Source organism: Leptodactylus fuscus, chromosome 5, assembly GCF_031893055.1.
Source record: "Leptodactylus fuscus isolate aLepFus1 chromosome 5, aLepFus1.hap2, whole genome shotgun sequence".
Classification (NCBI taxonomy): Eukaryota; Metazoa; Chordata; class Amphibia; order Anura; family Leptodactylidae; genus Leptodactylus; species Leptodactylus fuscus.
Genome location: NC_134269.1, coordinates 10,266,705 through 10,287,261, shown reverse-complemented (window position 1 = coordinate 10,287,261; position 20,557 = coordinate 10,266,705). Strand labels below are relative to the sequence as shown.

At 43.9% G+C, this 20,557-nt stretch overlaps 1 protein-coding gene across 1 annotated transcript in view; it reads right to left on the bottom strand.

Moving 5' to 3' along the window:
• The window catches only part of EFNB3 (ephrin B3), a 58,167-nt gene extending 47,177 nt beyond the window's left edge, over positions 1 to 10,990 (bottom strand). Inside the window, exon 1 of the mRNA XM_075272428.1 lies at positions 10,371 to 10,990. Coding sequence (XP_075128529.1) covers positions 10,371 to 10,489 — 119 coding nt within the window. The 5' untranslated portion in view covers positions 10,490 to 10,990. The remainder of the gene's footprint in view (positions 1 to 10,370) is intronic.
• Positions 10,991 to 20,557: the final 9,567 nt, after the last annotated feature.

Genomic DNA, 20,557 nt, shown 5'->3' with positions numbered 1-20,557 from the left:
ATGAGAACCAGCCACAGTGTGTAGCCCAGATCTGTCACTATGTATATGTCACTGTCAGTATACGTGTCCCTCCAAGCCCCTGTCATTATATTCATGTACCCAGTGTGCTCTGCTCACCCCAGATGCCCAGCCTGCCGAATACTAACCCCAGACATACACCCTGCCGAATACTAACCCCAGACATACACCCTGCCGAATACTAACCCCAGACATACACCCTGCCGAATACTAACCCCAGACATACACCCTGCCGAATACTAACCCCAGACATACACCCTGCCGAATACTAACCCCAGACATACACCCCGCTGAATACTAACCCCAGACATACAGCCTACCTAATACTAACTCCAGACATACAGCCTGCCGAATACTAACCCCAGACATACACCCTGCCGAATACTAACCCCAGACATACACCCTGCCGAATACTAACCCCAGACATACACCCTGCCGAATACTAACCCCAGACATACACCCTGCCGAATACTAACCCCAGACATACACCCTGCCGAATACTAATCCCAGACATACACCCTGCCGAATACTAACCCCAGACATACAGCCCGCCAAATACTAACCCCAGACATACAGCCTGCCGAATACTAACTCCAGACATACACCCTGCCGAATACTAACCCCAGACATACACCCTGCCGAATACTAACTCCAGACATACAGCCTGCCGAATACTAACCCCAGACATACAACCTGCCAAATACTAACCCCAGACATACATCCTGCCAAATACTAACCGCAGACATATAGCCCGCCAAATACTAACCCCAGACATACAGCCTGCCGAATACTAACCCCAGACATACAACCTGCCAAATACTAACCCCAGACATACAGCCTGCCGAATACTAACCCCAGACATACACCCTGCCGAATACTAACCCCAGACATACAGCCCGCCAAATACTAACCCCAGACATACAGCCTGCCGAATACTAACCCCAGACATACACCCTGCCGAATACTAACCCTAGACATACAACCTGCCGAATACTAACCCCAGACATACACCCTGCCGAATACTAACCCCAGACATACACCCTGCCGAATACTAATCCCAGACATACACCCTGCCGAATACTAACCCCAGACATACAGCCCGCCAAATACTAACCCCAGACATACAGCCTGCCGAATACTAACTCCAGACATACACCCTGCCGAATACTAACCCCAGACATACACCCTGCCGAATACTAACTCCAGACATACAGCCTGCCGAATACTAACCCAAGACATACAACCTGCCGAATACTAACCCCAGACATACAACCTGCCAAATACTAACCCCAGACATACATCCTGCCAAATACTAACCGCAGACATATAGCCCGCCAAATACTAATCCCAGACATACACCCCGCCGAATACTAACCCCAGACATACACCTTACCGAATACTAACCCCAGACATACAGCCTGCCGAATGCTAACCCCAGACATACACCCCGCCGAATACTAACCCCAGACATACACCCTGCCGAATACTAACCCCAGACATACACCTTACCGAATACTAACCCCAGACATACAGCCTGCCGAATGCTAACCCCAGACATACACCCTGCCGAATACTAACCCCAGACATACACCCTGCCGAATACTAACCCCAGACATACACCCTGCCGAATACTAACCCCAGACATACAGCCTGCCGAATACTAACTCCAGACATACACCCTGCCGAATACTAACCCCAGACATACACCCTGCCGAATACTAACCCCAGACATACACCCTGCCGAATACTAACCCCAGACATACACCCTGCCGAATACTAACCCCAGACATACACCCTGCCGAATACTAACCCCAGACATACACCCTGCCGAATACTAACCCCAGACATACACCTTACCGAATACTAACCCCAGACATACAGCCTGCCGAATGCTAACCCCAGACATACACCCCGCCGAATACTAACCCCAGACATACACCCCGCCAAATACTAACCCCAGACATACAACCTGCCCAATACTAACCCCAGACATACACCCTGCCGAATACTAACCCCAGACTTACAGCCCGCCGAATACTAACCCCAGACATACAACCCGCCGAATACTAACCCCAGACATACAACATGCCGAATACTAACCCCAGACATACACCCTGCCGAATACTAACCCCAGACATACACCCTGCCGAATACTAACCCCAGACATACAGCCTGCCAAATACTAATCCCAGACATACACCCTGCCGAATACTAACCCCAGACATACACCCTGCCGAATACTAACCCCAGACATACACCCTGCCGAATACTAACCCCAGACATACACCCTGCCGAATACTAACCCCAGACATACACCCTGCCGAATACTAACCCCAGACATACACCCTGCCGAATACTAACCCCAGACATACACCCTGCCGAATACTAACCCCAGACATACACCCTGCCGAATACTAACCCCAGACATACACCCTGCCGAATACTAACCCCAGACATACACCCTGCCGAATACTAACCCCAGACATACACCCTGCCGAATACTAACCCCAGACATACACCCTGCCGAATACTAACCCCAGACATACACCCTGCCGAATACTAACCCCAGACATACACCCTGCCGAATACTAACCCCAGACATACACCCCGCTGAATACTAACCCCAGACATACAGCCTACCTAATACTAACTCCAGACATACAGCCTGCCGAATACTAACCCCAGACATACACCCTGCCGAATACTAACCCCAGACATACACCCTGCCGAATACTAACCCCAGACATACACCCTGCCGAATACTAACCCCAGACATACACCCTGCCGAATACTAACCCCAGACATACACCCTGCCGAATACTAACCCCAGACATACACCCTGCCGAATACTAATCCCAGACATACACCCTGCCGAATACTAACCCCAGACATACAGCCCGCCAAATACTAACCCCAGACATACAGCCTGCCGAATACTAACTCCAGACATACACCCTGCCGAATACTAACCCCAGACATACACCCTGCCGAATACTAACTCCAGACATACAGCCTGCCGAATACTAACCCCAGACATACAACCTGCCAAATACTAACCCCAGACATACATCCTGCCAAATACTAACCGCAGACATATAGCCCGCCAAATACTAACCCCAGACATACAGCCTGCCGAATACTAACCCCAGACATACAACCTGCCAAATACTAACCCCAGACATACATCCTGCCAAATACTAACCCCAGACATACAACCTGCCAAATACTAACCCCAGACATACAGCCTGCCGAATACTAACTCCAGACATACACCCTGCCGAATACTAACCCCAGACATACAGCCCGCCAAATACTAACCCCAGACATACAGCCTGCCGAATACTAACCCCAGACATACACCCTGCCGAATACTAACCCTAGACATACAACCTGCCGAATACTAACCCCAGACATACACCCTGCCGAATACTAACCCCAGACATACACCCTGCCGAATACTAATCCCAGACATACACCCTGCCGAATACTAACCCCAGACATACAGCCCGCCAAATACTAACCCCAGACATACAGCCTGCCGAATACTAACTCCAGACATACACCCTGCCGAATACTAACCCCAGACATACACCCTGCCGAATACTAACTCCAGACATACAGCCTGCCGAATACTAACCCAAGACATACAACCTGCCGAATACTAACCCCAGACATACAACCTGCCAAATACTAACCCCAGACATACATCCTGCCAAATACTAACCGCAGACATATAGCCCGCCAAATACTAATCCCAGACATACACCCCGCCGAATACTAACCCCAGACATACACCTTACCGAATACTAACCCCAGACATACAGCCTGCCGAATGCTAACCCCAGACATACACCCCGCCGAATACTAACCCCAGACATACACCCTGCCGAATACTAACCCCAGACATACACCTTACCGAATACTAACCCCAGACATACAGCCTGCCGAATGCTAACCCCAGACATACACCCTGCCGAATACTAACCCCAGACATACACCCTGCCGAATACTAACCCCAGACATACACCCTGCCGAATACTAACCCCAGACATACAGCCTGCCGAATACTAACCCCAGACATACACCCTGCCGAATACTAACCCCAGACATACACCCTGCCGAATACTAACCCCAGACATACACCCTGCCGAATACTAACCCCAGACATACACCCTGCCGAATACTAACCCCAGACATACACCCTGCCGAATACTAACCCCAGACATACACCCTGCCGAATACTAACCCCAGACATACACCTTACCGAATACTAACCCCAGACATACAGCCTGCCGAATGCTAACCCCAGACATACACCCCGCCGAATACTAACCCCAGACATACACCCCGCCGAATACTAACCCCAGACATACAACCTGCCCAATACTAACCCCAGACATACACCCTGCCGAATACTAACCCCAGACTTACAGCCCGCCGAATACTAACCCCAGACATACAACCCGCCGAATACTAACCCCAGACATACAACATGCCGAATACTAACCCCAGACATACACCCTGCCGAATACTAACCCCAGACATACACCCTGCCGAATACTAACCCCAGACATACAGCCTGCCAAATACTAATCCCAGACATACACCCTGCCGAATACTAACCCCAGACATACACCCTGCCGAATACTAACCCCAGACATACAGCCTGCCAAATACTAATCCCAGACATACACCCTGCCGAATACTAACCCCAGACATACACCCTGCCGAATACTAACCCCAGACATACAGCCTGCCAAATACTAACCCCAGACATACAGCCCGCCAAATACTAACCCTAGACATACAACCTGCCGAATACTAACCCCAGACATACACCCTGCCGAATACTAACCCCAGACATACACCCTGCCGAATACTAACCCCAGACATACAACCCGCCGAACACTAATCCCAGACATACACCCTGCCGAATACTAACCCCAGACATACACCCTGCCGAATACTAACCCCAGACATACAGCCTGCCAAATACTAACCCCAGACATACAGCCTGCCAAATACTAACCCTAGACATACAGCCTGCCAAATACTAACCCCAGACATACACCCTGCCGAATCCAAACCCAGACATACACCCTGCCGAATACTAACCCCAGACATACACCCTGCCAAATACTAACCCCGGACATACAACCTGCCAAATACTAACCCCAGACATACAACCCGTCGAATACTAACCCCAGACATACAACCTGCCCAATACTAACCCCAGACATAAAGCCTGCTGGGTACTTATCCTAGTCATTCTGTCTGCTAGGTTCCTACTGCTCTCTACTTACATCACATAGACTGCTCTTTACTTATCCCATACTATTACCTACTCATATCGACTGTTCACTACTTACACAAACAGACTGCTCACTACTTACACACACAGTCTGTTCACTACCTACACTTACAGACTGCTCACTACTTACACACACAGACTGTTCACTACCTACACTTACAGACTGCTCACTACTTACACACACAGACTGCTCACTACTTACATACACAGGCTATTCACTACTTACACTTACAGACTGTTCACTACTTACATACACAGACTGCTCATTACTTACATACACAGACTGCTCACTACTTACACACACAGACTGCTCACCGCTTACACACACAGACTGTTCACTACTTACATACACAGGCTGTTCACTACTTACACTTACAGACTGTTCACTACTTACATACACAGACTGCTCACTACTTACATACACAGACTGCTCACTACTTACTCACACAGACTGTTCACTACTTACATACACAGACTGCTCACTACTTACACACACAGACTGCTCACCGCTTACACACACAGACTGTTCACTACCTACACTTACAGACTGTTCACTACTTACACAGACTGCTCACTACTTACACACACAGACTGTTCACTACCTACACTTACAGACTGTTCACTACTTACATACACAGACTGCTCACTACTTACACACACAGACTGCTCACCGCTTACACACACAGACTGCTCACTACTTACACACACAGACTGTTCACTACTTAAACACACAGACTGTTCACTACCTACACTTACAGACTGTTCACTACTTACACAGACTGCTCACTACTTACACACACAGACTGTTCACTACCTACACTTACAGACTGCTCACTACTTACACACACAGACTGCTCACTACTTACACACACAGACTGCTCACTACTTACACACACAGACAGCTCACTACTTACATACACAGACTGCTCACTACTTACATACACAGACAGCTCACTACTTACATACACAGACTGCTCACTACTTACATACACAGACAGCTCACTACTTACATACACAGACAGCTCACTACTTACATACACAGACTGCTCACTACTTACACACACAGACTGCTCACTACTTACACACACAGACTGCTCACTACTTACACACACACACACAGACTGCTCACTACTTATACACACAGACTGTTCACTACTTACACACACACACACACACACACTGCTCACTACTTACTCACACAGACTGTTCTCTATACTCCTTGATACTAAGTTAGATTCCCCCTCTATCTATAACACAGTCTGTTGTATACCTACCCCATATACCTAGGCTGCATCTTGGCCTACCTACCATTTACTCTAAACTCAAGGGCCTGCATTCTGCTTTTGCCAGATTCCCAGTCTACATCTTTCTTACGCCAAGGACCAGGCCTGCATTCCAGATATTATCTATACACGCTTTCCATACACCAGAGTCTTTAGTTCCAAGACTCCATCTACATTGTGCTTACAATCTTAAAAGTGTCCTCTGCAGTTCCTTGCTTTCTCTTGTCTCCTCTCTCTTGTCTCCTGCCTGCAGACATTACATTACAGATTACCTCGCCTGAAACTTTTGCTCTGTACAGCTCCCCTGCCTGTGCTCTGGATTTCCCTGTTCCCCAGTATTTGTGCTTTATTTTCCAACGATACATTGTTGTGTACTTTATTTCCCTGTATGTCCTACCTGTGCGCTCTATTTTATTTGATTCTCTGCCTCTGTATGCTATTTCCCTAGTTCCTCTGTCTCTGTGCTCTATTTCCCTAGTTACCCTTTCTGTGCACTTTATTTCCCCTGTTCCCCTGCCTGTGTCTTCTCTTTTGCCCCCATTCCCTTTCCTGGCCACATAAGATTGCCATTTCATCTGCACACTCAATTTATCTAGGTCTCCTACCTGTGCGCTCTATTTCCCTAGTTCCCTTGGCTTTGTGCTCTGCATTCTCAGTTCTGCTACCTGTGCACTCTCTCTGCATATCTCTTTCCCCAGTTCCCTGCCTGTGCACTCTATTACCACAGTTCTCCTGTCAGTACGCTCTGTTTCCCTGCATCTCCTTCCTGTGCACTCTATTTTCGCCGTCCTCCTTCCTATTCCCTTTTTGACCCTAGTCCTCATTCCTGTGCGCTCTTTTTTTCTGGTCCCCTACCTGTTCGATCTATTTCCTTAGCTCTACTGCCTTTGCACTCTATTTTTCCAGATATCTTTCCTGTACACTCTATTTCCCTATTTCTCCTTCCTGTGCGCTCTCTTTGCCTAGTCCTCCTACCTGTGCATTCTATTTCCCCAGATTTCCTTCCTGTGCACTCTGTTTCCTCTGTTTACCTTTTCTGTGCATTATTTCCACAGTTCTCCTTCCTGTGCACTCTATTTCCCCAGTTCACCTTTATGTGCAAACTATTTCCCCACTTCACCTTCTTGCACTCTCTATTTCTCCAGTTCTCCTACACTTTTTATTTCGTCAGTTATCCTTCCTGTGCACTCTCTATTTTCCCAGTTCTTCTTCTTGTTCTCTCTATTTCAAAGTCCTCCTGCCTATGCACTCTATTTTCCCAGATCTCCTTCCTCTGCACTATTTAGTTTCCCAGTTCTCCTTCCTGTACACCCTAATTCCCCAGTTCTCCTACACTCTTTATTTCCCCACCTCTCCTTCCTGTGCACTCTAATTCCCCACCTCTCCTTCCTGTGCACTCTATTTTCCCAGTTCTCCATCCTGAGCACTCTAATTCCCCAGTTCTCTTTCCTGTGCACTCTATTTCCGACTTCTCCTTCCTGTGCACTCTATTTCCGACTTCTCCTTCCTGTGCACTCTCTATTTCAGACTTCTCCTTCCTGTGCACTCTCTATTTTCCCAGTTCCCCTTCCTGTGCACTCTAATTTCCCAGTTCTCCTTCCTGAGCACTCTAATTCCCCAGTTCTCCTACACTCTTTATTTCCCCAGTTCTCCTTCCTGTGCACTCTATTTCAGACTTCTCCTTCCTGTGCATTCTCTATTTTCCCGGTTCCCCTTCCTGAGCACTCTAATTCCCCAGTTCTCCTTCCTGTGCACTCTCTATTTTCCCACTTCTTCTTGTGCACTCTATTTCAGAGTCTTCCTGCCTGTGCAGTCTATATCCCCAGATCTCCTTCCTACGCACTCTATTTTGCCAGTTCTTCTAGCCGTCAGTCTTCAGATCTTCTACCTATCCCCTCTCCTCGCCCCGCTCCCCTCCCTTTCCATTTTTGAGCCTCATTTACTATGTTATTCCATGTGGCTGTGAGATAATTGCTGCTTCGTGTCTGTGTGTCAGCGATGAGACTATACACTGTCTGATCCGCTGTCACTTTCTATATATGTTACTATATGTGCATTAGACCCGCCCGTGTACCTGCCCGTCTATGGCCCCTCCACCATTGTCCCCCGATCCACGCCTCCTTCCATTTTATGCCCAATCTTCACATAGGGCCCCTATAGAAGAGATACATGTGAACACCAAACATATGACTAATTCGGTATCCATACCATCATCACGTGACGGAGTGACGTGGAGCGATTTCATGTCTTTCGGCCTCCCCTCTTACACACCAGGTAAATGCCCACCTCGCCCCCAGCCCTGGCTTCTACATTCATCTAAACACAGATGTTTCCAATACCATAACTATAACACGTAGTACCTCCATCTTACGTCCTGAGCGCACTTTCTATAAACACAGCCGTCTGCAAAGAAAGCGAGTCAGGAGCAACATCCTCTCCCCCACACCGGGCCGATTGCAAGCTCTTTGTTCCATTCCACCATGGCTTGCGGCACAGCATCGGTCTGGCATGGACAGAGGATGCTCTGCGTCCTGAGACACAGTATAGGAAGCCTCTACAGCCCGCGGGCTTGTAAGTATTGGATTAGCCCTGGGCTCTTACGCTTATACTCCCAGTGAGTCATCCTGCGCTTGTCAGAGGCTAAATCCTGTGTATTAAAAAAAAAAACAATAACAAAAACACACAACACAAAGGTGATGCCGAAAATGCTTCATCATCTATCGAAACAGGGGAGGGAGTCACCACATGCAGGTTGGTGGGTCGAAATTGTAAACCTTGGCACACATGGGGTGATCAGATCCCCACTATGAGCCCTAGAGGTATAACCGTGGCAAAGGGTTAATTAAAAAAAAACATCCAAAATTGCAACAAAAACCAATAATAACATAGAGCCGCGTCCTTTCTAAAATCCAAGGGGGCCACATCGTACCCGAAAGCTGTGACGGAAAGTCAAAGGGACCCTAAACCCAAGAGGGGTACGTATCACCCATAGGTGTATTATCATTGATGCTATGTTTTTGAAAATTGTGCAAAAATTTTTCAAACAAATTTTCAAATTTTCAAAACAATTTCTCGAATGAATGAGACGACAGCTCTTTCCACGGAAACTTGGGTGCGTCTTTTCGTCCTGCGCTTCTTCGACGCCGGCGGCGTAGGTTTTATTTTATGGACGCTTATTAATTTGCCCCCCCCTCTTATCCTGACACAACGCACATAAATATTAATATACCGTATCACCTCGAACATCAAATGTCACCGGAATAATGAATATTAATATCGCTCCCAAGATCACAGACCACTGGAGATCATGACGCGAAACGACAACAGAGGCGGAAAAAAATAAAAAAATTTATGGGCACAATTTTGAACAATTTTTCAAAAAATTGGAGAACTTTTTGAGCGGTGGGAAGAGGGGTTAGAACTAGAATGAAGAGAAACAATCGCGTCAACATTGTTAGATAGGAGCAAATAGCATTTTCAAAAATTTTCACGCCTGTCGACCACTGTCGATGTGTCGGTGAGAGTTAACTCTATGAAGAGTGCAGATCACAAGCAATACATACAAAGCATCCAAAATATTAACCCCCACCCCCCCAACCAGGCTCCTCAGCATCCCACACCTGGAACTTTTTGAAACCCCCCCCAGCCCAAAAACATTGCAATTTGGAATGACAGAACCTGAGGTGACGTAGCAGTAAAAGAACCAGAGGACACGATTTAGGGGTTAGCAGGGACCCCCCTCCCGAAATCCCACTAACCTTTTGTTGGAGCTATTCCAGTAGATGGGATCCAGACTCAAGGCTGAAATAATCCAAAAATTCCAGAGGGTGATCAGCATCCTTATGTACAAAGCTGAGAGGAACTCTCGTAAAAACATGGTTGGGGAGAGAAGGGGGGTTGCTCTTTGTTCACCCTGAAATCCTGGGATTTTGGTTAAAATGCGAGCGGTGATGGTGGTGGGGATGGAGGGGGGGGGGGGACGAGTCCGGCTTCTTTGTTGGGTTTGGTGTTGGTGGGGGTTTAAGGATATGGGATAAAGTTTAGGATAGAAAGTTTTGCCATATTGGCAGGAGGATGGTGGAGTAGGGTTTAGGGTGTTTGGCCCGTTTTGAGGGGACGAGGGTCATTTTGAGCAGTGTCGGTGGGGGAGGGGTGAAGGCATGGATGATGGGAGCGAGGGGTTTTGTCTTGGGCTCCCTGTATCCCCCCTCTGTGTGTGTGTGTGTGGATGAGTGAGCGAGTAGTAGGGTCTTTCTGCAAGGAAGGAGCAGGCTGCTGGAATAAATCCCTTGCACAGAAGAATGGGAAGGTGGAGAGAAGGGGAGGAGAGGCTGATGAATGTGAGGAGGGGAGAAGGGGAGGAATGGTGGAGGGCAGCCGAGGGGAGGGGAGCAGTGGGGGAGGAGGGATGGAAGCCACACTCATTTCTAGGCTTAGTGTGCATCCAGACACACACAATGTACACACACACCCACATGTACCAGCAGAGCCCCCCCACCCCGTAGCCTGCAGTGCAGGTGAAGGGCGACCGGACCGTGGAATGACGGGTCACAGCCGGGCATCGGGGGGCTTCCAGCTTGGAGGACTCTGCCAGGCTTGATTGGCATCTGAGACCATTACATCTCATTCAAAGCCCATGTTACGGAATCGCCCATCTTACCCCAACACATCGCCACAATTCCCGGACCCTCGATACTGATCATTTTATATTATTTTTTATTACGTTCACACCGAAACTGGCTACCAAAAATCCACTTGTGATATCTAGACGCGTAATAGAGTAATCACCCAATGTGGGGGTCCGGTGGGCTCAGTGGCAGGTTCGGAGGGAGCGTTGGCACCTCCAAAAGGATTTTGTGGTAGGAGAGGCGTTAAAATTTACCCCACTGGAGCTAGGAAGGGGCCATTTTCTTGGGGTTGACACCCCATCTTTGGTAGATTCAGATCGCAGTTCAGCCGGTTACAGAAGCCATATTGGTGGTCACCCACCAATCATCCTATCTTCTTTAGAGGATCAGGTGACCCCCTTCTACTTATAAGGGGGGAAATACTTACCTTTAGGGTCCGTATATATGTTTATACCACAGTACCGCATGTAAAAACCACCAAGAAATCAGGATCCAGCGCCAGGTCTTGGCCGCCATCTTCCTTCCCTCCACTACAGCCTGGAGATCCAATGCACTATTTATCAGCGCAGTTCCCCTTTAAGAGCACAGGCTGGTCCACAGGTATTACACGCCCCCCTGACCCCTCCCCACCTGCTACTTAAAGGGCCCTTCCCTATTATTCATGAGCTCGCCCTAATTTGATATTTTACGCACAGTCTCACTGTATAGCTGGTGGGAAATTCTCCAAAACCCAGCTAGTAGGCGACGAGACGCGAGCGGGATTTGTGAGGCTGCAAAAATAGGGCAAGGTTTAAAGGGAACCTTTCCTACGCCTCTGGAACTACAAGTCTCAGCAGGCCCAACGCCATTAAAACGGTATTGGAGAAAAATGAATCATAAACAGCGCCACACCTGTCCATAACCGGTAGTGAAGTGAGTAAGGCTGAGCTGCAATACCACACATAATCTGTATAAAGGTGTGGCGCTGTTTTTGGAAGTAAGCAGACATGTTTTTCTTTTTGTGGGTGTGGGACCAGTAAAAAAAACCATCAGGGACAAAAATAAAAAATTTAGGCAATTTTAAGGAGTTTCTAAACAAACCGATGGCATTTGTGAGACGATGGTACATATTGTGGTTGATCCAACACATAGGGATACCGGAGCCCCCAGCTCGTGTCTGAAGTGAAGCTGGAGTTACCCTTTAAATTTATATTTTGGCCTAGACCTACAGGTCATACCTCTAATAGGATTCTCAGCATTACACCTACTTAAAGGGGAACTCCACCTGAGTTGCTCCATATATAATGCCCATAAGATAAAATTCATATCTTGGGCTCTATTGTTCACAAAGATTCACCAAAACTGACACATGGACGCGGCGATGACGAGCTGAGGAAGCAGACGTCTTGGCAGCTGGCGAAGGGTTGACTAATTAGCATAATATAATGTGTAAGACGTGTTCCATACCAGATGGAGTGTAATGTCATTAAAGATGGCACGTCAGCAAATATGTTACATGGGTACCGGGCTGGCGAGCCAGAGGAAATCACATTACAGAGACATCGCGCCAACAGGAATGATATCACATCTTCTATAGTCACACTGAGCATGGCGGTATAACCTGGGTATGTCATGTATATACTTCTATATGTACAGCCGGTATAACCTGGGGGGCATATACTGTATATAATCCTATATATACAGCCGGTATAACCTGGGCATATACTGTATGTACAGCTGGTATAACCTGGGGAATTTTAGACCATTCTTCTTTGGCTCCTGCTCGCGGTCCCCCCTGAGATGTGAAGGGGGCCTTCTCCAAACTGCCACAAAGAGATCTCTCCCCCTCCTCCACAGGTGTTCTATGGGATTCAGGGCTGGACTCATTGCTGCCACTTTACAAGTCTCCAGGGCTTTCTCTCAAACCATTTTCTAGTGCTGACCTGAAGTGTGTTTTGGGTCATTGTCCTGCTGGAAGAGCCCTGACCTCTGAGGGAGACCCCGCTTTCTCACACTGGGCCCTACATGATGCTGCACAATGTGTTGGTCGTCTTCAGACTTCATAATGCCATGCACACGGTCAAGCAGTCCAGTGCCAGAGGCAGCAAAGCAACCCCAAACCATCAGGGACCTCCGCCATGTCTGACTGTAGGGGGCGTCTTCTTTTCTTTGAAGGCCTCTTTTTTTCCTGTAATCTCTATGTTGATGCCTTTTCCTACTTTTGTCTCATCTGACCAGAGAACATTCTTCCAGAACGGTTTTGGCTTTCTCAGGTAAGTTTTGGCAAACTCCAGCCTGGCTTGTAGCCTTGAGATTGCTCATGCTTCTTCACAATTTTGCTTCTCAAGTCCTCAGACAGTTCTTTGGTCTTCTTTCTTTTCTCCATGCTCAATGTGGTCACACAAGGACACAGGACAGAGGTTGAGTCAACTTTAATCCATTTCAACTGGCTGCAAGTGTGATTTAGTTATTGCCACCACCTGTTAGGTGCCTCAGGTAAGTAACAGGTGCTGTTAATTACACAAATTAGAGAAGCATAAAATGATTTTTCAAACAGTGCCAATACTTTTGTCCACCCCCTTTTTTATGTTTGCTGTGGAATTATATCCAATTTGACTTTTTGACAATTCTTTTTGTGGTTTTCCATAAAAGACAAATTAAATGAAGATAATAACACCAAAGAATTTGTGATTGCAATCATTTTCTGGAAGAACATGAGTATTATCTGACAGAATTGCAGGGGTGCCAGTACTTTTGGCCGACACTGTACAGCCGGTATAAACTGGGTATATACTGTATATAATTATATATGACCTGATGAGGGTCTGGCTGAAGATATTTGACGCAGTCATCGCTCCGATCCATCTCTATGGCAGCGAGGTTTGGGGCCCAGCCACCTACCCAAACCAGTCAAAGTGGGATTCCAGCCCAACAGAGAACTTCCACCTGGAGTTCTGCAAATACCTGCTCCATGTCCATCGCAACACCTCCAACATGGCCTGCAGGGCAGAGCTAGGCAGACTCCCCCTATGGCTCACCATACAGAAGAGGGCGCTATCATTCTGGACACACATACAGGGTAACAGTCCTGGCTCTTACCACCACCCAGCCTGGCTGAGCCACAGAGCCCCGAGAAAAACTGATACCTACCAAGCAAGCATCAGCCATCTGCCAAACCAAAACCCCCAACATGCCCTGAACAAGGCTCAAATAAAAGGAGTCATTGAGAGAGACAAAGAGTGGTACATCGAGGAATGGAGAAGTGCAATAAATAAGTCCAAGAAACTCACCGTGTACCAATCCCTACAAAGGGACTACACCATGGCCACCTACCTGGAGAGAATACGCCACCCCAAGCACAGACAGACCCTGAGCCGGTACAGACTGAGCGCCCACAACCTAGAGATAGAGACGGGGCGATACAGGCAGACGTACAAGCCACGGGAGAACAGACTGTGCCAGCACTGTGACCAGGGGGTCCTAGAAGACGAGACCCACTTCCTGCTACACTGCACCAAATACTCAGCTGTGAGGGCCGTCTACTACCAAAGACTCTCTGCCCACATCCCAGACGAGAAGAGGAAACTCTACATCCTACTGGGAGAAGAAGAGGCCACTGTGGAGATCGCTGCCCAATACGTGTCCAGCTGTCACCAACTAAGAGGAAGATGAGACTCCATGGACTGTAATATTTATCCCAATACACCCGCCCCACCCCACCCCCACCAATACACCCGCCCCACCCCACCCCCACATCCAACCCCACCCTCCCATATAGCAGTCACCAACTAAGAGGAAGATGAGACTCCACGGACTGTTATACCCCAAACCAACCCCCCCACCCCCCCATACAGCTGTCACTAACTAAGAGGAAGATGAGATTCCATGGACTGTTATACCCCAAATCAGCCACCCCCCCATACTCTCCCCCTCGACTCCAACTCCCCCCCCCCCCCCCACACACACACATTACTAGCTTTGGCAATGCCAAATATCCATTCGGACGTGCCAATAAAGCCTATTTGATTTGATTTGATATATGTACAGCTGGTATAACCTGGGGATTTCCTGTATATAATCCTATATATACAGTCGGTATAACCTGGGTATCTCCTGTATATAATTATATATGTACAGCTGCTGGTATAACCTGGGTATCTCCTGTATATAATTATATATGTACAGCAGGTATAACCTGGGTATCTCCTGTGTATAATTATATATGTACAGCCGGCATAACCTGGGTATATACTGTATATAATTATATATGTACTGTCGGTATAACCTGGGTATATACTGTATATAATTCTATATGTACAGCCGGTTTAACCTGGGTATCTCCTGTATATAATTATATATGTACAGCCGGTATAACCTGGGTATCTCCTGTGTATAATTATATATGTACAGCCGGTATAACCTGGGTATATACTGTATATAATTATATATGTACAGCCGGTATAACCTGGGTATATACTGTATATAATTATATATGTACAGCTAGTATAACCTGGGTATATACTGTATATAATTATATATGTACAGCCGGTATAACCTGGGTATATACTGTATATAATTATATATGTACAGCCGGTATAACCTGGGTATATACTGTATATAATTATATATGTACAGCTAGTATAACCTGGGTATATACTGTATATAATTATATATGTACAGCCGGTATAACCTGAGTATATACTGTATATAATTATATATGTACAGCTGGTATAACCTGGGGATCTCCTGTATATAATTCTATATGTACAGCTGGTATAACCTGGGTATCTCCTGTATATAATTCTATATGTACAGCCGGTATAACCTGGGTATATACTGTATATAATTATATATGTACAGCTGGTATAACCTGGGTATATACTGTATATAATTATATACGTACAGCTGGTATAACCTGGGTATATCCTGTATATAATTATATATGTACAGCTGGTATAACCTGGGTATCTCCTGTATATAATTATATATGTACAGCTGGTATAACCTGGGTATCTCCTGTATATAATTCTATATGTACAGCCGGTATAACCTGGGTATATACTGTATATAATTATATATGTACAGCTGGTATAACCTGGGTATATACTGTATATAATTATATACGTACAGCTGATATAACCTGGGTATATACTGTATATAATTATATACGTACAGCTGGTATAACCTGGGTATATACTGTATATAATTATATATGTACAGCTGGTATAAGTTATACATCTTCTTGTATATAGTGATATGGACTCTGCTGTTTTTCCCCTTTGTTTCAGACTGACACCCCAAAACTTTCCCTCTTGTCATTTGCAAAATGGATGTTTTCACCAGATCTATGTAATAGTAAAAATTTAGGAAAACAAAAATCATTTACAAAAGAAAAGTGAAGATGAATAATGAAGTGTTTGGCATCTGTGGGAGAACAGCGTCCTTTTTGTAGATAAAAACAAGAGAACACTAATCATTTTTGGTAAAGAATGAGACTTAAGAATCCATTGTGTTTCCACAGAAATAGTTAAATTTTTTCTAAGGAAGACAAAGGAAAAGAAATTGAAGAAAATTAAGCGTCAAATATCCAGAAATATTCCTGAATAGAACTGGGGTCAGTAAGTACACTAAAGGAAAACTCTGCTCCATACTGATTAGTATATAACATAATGCTGCCCATATGTACAAAACGTATGTATAAAACTATAATACTACTCCTATGTTCAAGAATATAACTACAAACGAAATGAATTGATAGAGGGATTCGCTCTACCAGGAATATTTCTTTAAAAAATAATTTTTAATCCATGATGATTAAAAAACACTCCATAGACAGGAACAATAGTGCAAAAGTAGGAAAAAGTGATTAAAACCGCATAGGTTTCATTGTGGCATTGTTAGCCACAATGAAACCTATGCGGTTTTAATCACTTTTTCCTACTTTTGCACTATTGTTCCTGTCTATGGAGTGTTTTTTAATCATCATGGATTAAAAGTTATTTTTTAAAGAAATATTCCTGGTAGAGCGAATCCTTCTATCAATTCATTTCGTTTGTACCTATACACAAGCCTTAGTCGGAGGTTTGGATCGTGCACCCAGGTTACTTGAAATCGACAAGCCAAAGGAAGGTGGTGAGCTATAAGCTTTCTTTTTTCTTCTATATAAGAATATAACTACTATAATACTGCTCCTATGTACAAGAATATAACTACTATAATACTACCCCTATGTACAAGAATATAACTACTATAATACTACCTCCTATGTACAAGAATATAACTACTATAATACTACTCCTATGTACAAGAATATAACTACTATAATACTGCTCCTATGTACAGGAATATAACTACTATAATACTACCTCCTATGTACAGGAATATAACTACTATAATACTACCTCCTATGTACAAGAATATAACTACTATAATACTGCTCCTATGTACAAGAATATAACTACTATAATACTGCTCCTATGTACAAGAATATAACTACTATAATACTGCTCCTATGTACAGGAATATAACTACTATAATACTACCTCCTATGTACAAGAATATAACTACTATAATACTACTCCTATGTACAAGAATATAACTACTATAATACTACCTCCTATGTACAAGAATATAACTACTATAATACTACTCCTATGTACAGGAATATAACTACTATAATACTACTCCTATGTAAAAGAATATAACTACTATAATACTGCTCCTATGTACAAGAATATAACTACTATAATACTGCTCCTATGTACAGGAATATAACTACTATAATACTACCTCCTATGTACAGGAATATAACTACTATAATACTACTCCTATGTACAAGAATATAACTACTATAATACTGCTCCTATGTACAGGAATATAACTACTATAATACTACCTCCTATGTACAGGAATATAACTACTATAATACTACCTCCTATGTACAAGAATATAACTACTATAATACTGCTCCTATGTACAGGAATATAACTACTATAATACTACCTCCTATGTACAGGAATATAACTACTATAATACTACCTCCTATGTACAAGAATATAACTACTATAATACTGCTCCTATGTACAAGAATATAACTACTATAATACTACTCCTATGTACAAGAATATAACTACTATAATACTACTCCTATGTACAAGAATATAACTACTATAATACTGCCTCCTATGTACAAGAATATAACTACTATAATACTACTCCTATGTACAAGAATATAACTACTATAATACTACCTCCTATGTACAAGAATATAACTACTATAATACTGCTCCTATGTACAAGAATATAACTACTATAATACTACTCCTATGTACAAGAATATAACTACTATAATACTACTCCTATGTACAAGAATATAACTACTATAATACTACCTCCTATGTACAAGAATATAACTACTATAATACTGCTCCTATGTACAGGAATATAACTACTATAATACTACCTCCTATGTACAGGAATATAACTACTATAATACTACTCCTATGTACAAGAATATAACTACTATAATACTGCTCCTATGTACAAGAATATAACTACTATAATACTACCTCCTATGTACAGGAATATAACTACTATAATACTACCTCCTATGTACAGGAATATAACTACTATAATACTATTCCTATGTACAAGAATATAACTACTATAATGCTACCTCCTATGTACAAGAATATAACTACTATAATACTACCTCCTATGTACAAGAATATAACTACTATAATACTGCTCCTATGTACAAGAATATAACTACTATAATACTACCTCCTATGTACAAGAATATAACTACTATAATACTACTCCTATGTACAAGAATATAACTACTATAATACTACCTCCTATGTACAAGAATATAACTACTATAATACTACTCCTATGTACAAGAATATAACTACTATAATACTACCTCCTATGTACAAGAATATAACTACTATAATACTACTCCTATGTACAGGAATATAACTACTATAATACTACTCCTATGTAAAAGAATATAACTACTATAATACTGCTCCTATGTACAAGAATATAACTACTATAATACTGCTCCTATGTACAGGAATATAACTACTATAATACTACTCCTATGTACAAGAATATAACTACTATAATACTACCTCCTATGTACAAGAATATAACTACTATAATACTACCTCCTATGTACAAGAATATAACTACTATAATACTGCTCCTATGTACAAGAATATAACTACTATAATACTACCTCCTATGTACAAGAATATATCTACTATAATACTACTCCTATGTGCAAGAATATAACTACTATAATACTACCTCCTATGTACAAGAATATAACTACTATAATACTGCTCCTATGTACAGGAATATAACTACTATAATACTGCTCCTATGTACAAGAATATAACTACTATAATACTGCTCCTATGTACAAGAATATAACTACTATAATACTGCCCCTATGTACAAGAATATAACTGCTATAATACTGCTGCTATGTACAGGAATATAACTACTATAATACTACCTCCTATGTACAGGAATATAACTACTATAATACTATTCCTATGTACAAGAATATAACTACTATAATACTACCTCCTATGTACAAGAATATAACTACTATAATACTACTCCTATGTACAAGAATATAACTACTATAATACTACCTCCTATGTACAAGAATATAACTACTATAATACTACCTCCTATGTACAAGGATTTACATTCAATAATATTGAATTCTGTCTGTTTTGTATCTCATGTGACATCTACCATTGGAGGAGAGTTGGTAGGCTGTAGGGATTAGGATAGATGGTAGCAGTTTAGTCAGTATCCAGCGATACTCATGTAATATTTATAGTCAGGTTAAAGCTGCAGTCAAGAGAAATCCATCTATATCCGGATTCATTCAGCCATTTAATAGGGTCCGGCACTTGAACCCATCAGTTCCAGGTGATCTAAGTTCTATGGTGATCTATAGAGATGAGCGAGTACTATTCGAAACGGCAGTTTCGAATAGCTTGCACCCATAAGAATGAATGGACGCAGCAAAGTCTGCGTGCCGGCCGCTTCCATTCATTCCTATGGGTGTGTGCTATTCGAAACGGCCATTTCAAATAGTACTCGCTCGTCTCTAGTGATCTATGGTTAGTTGAGTAGAACAGCGTGAGCTCAGGGTGTTGTGGCCCGCGAGTCACAGGTGACATCTTCTCTGTCCTTCTCTTTCCTTGTCTTCTCTCTCAGGCCCAGACCACCATGTCTATTCCTGATCATCATAGAGCTTGTAACAGATATCTCTACGTCCTCTCCTCTGCAGCCTCCTCCGGTCACTATAGCAG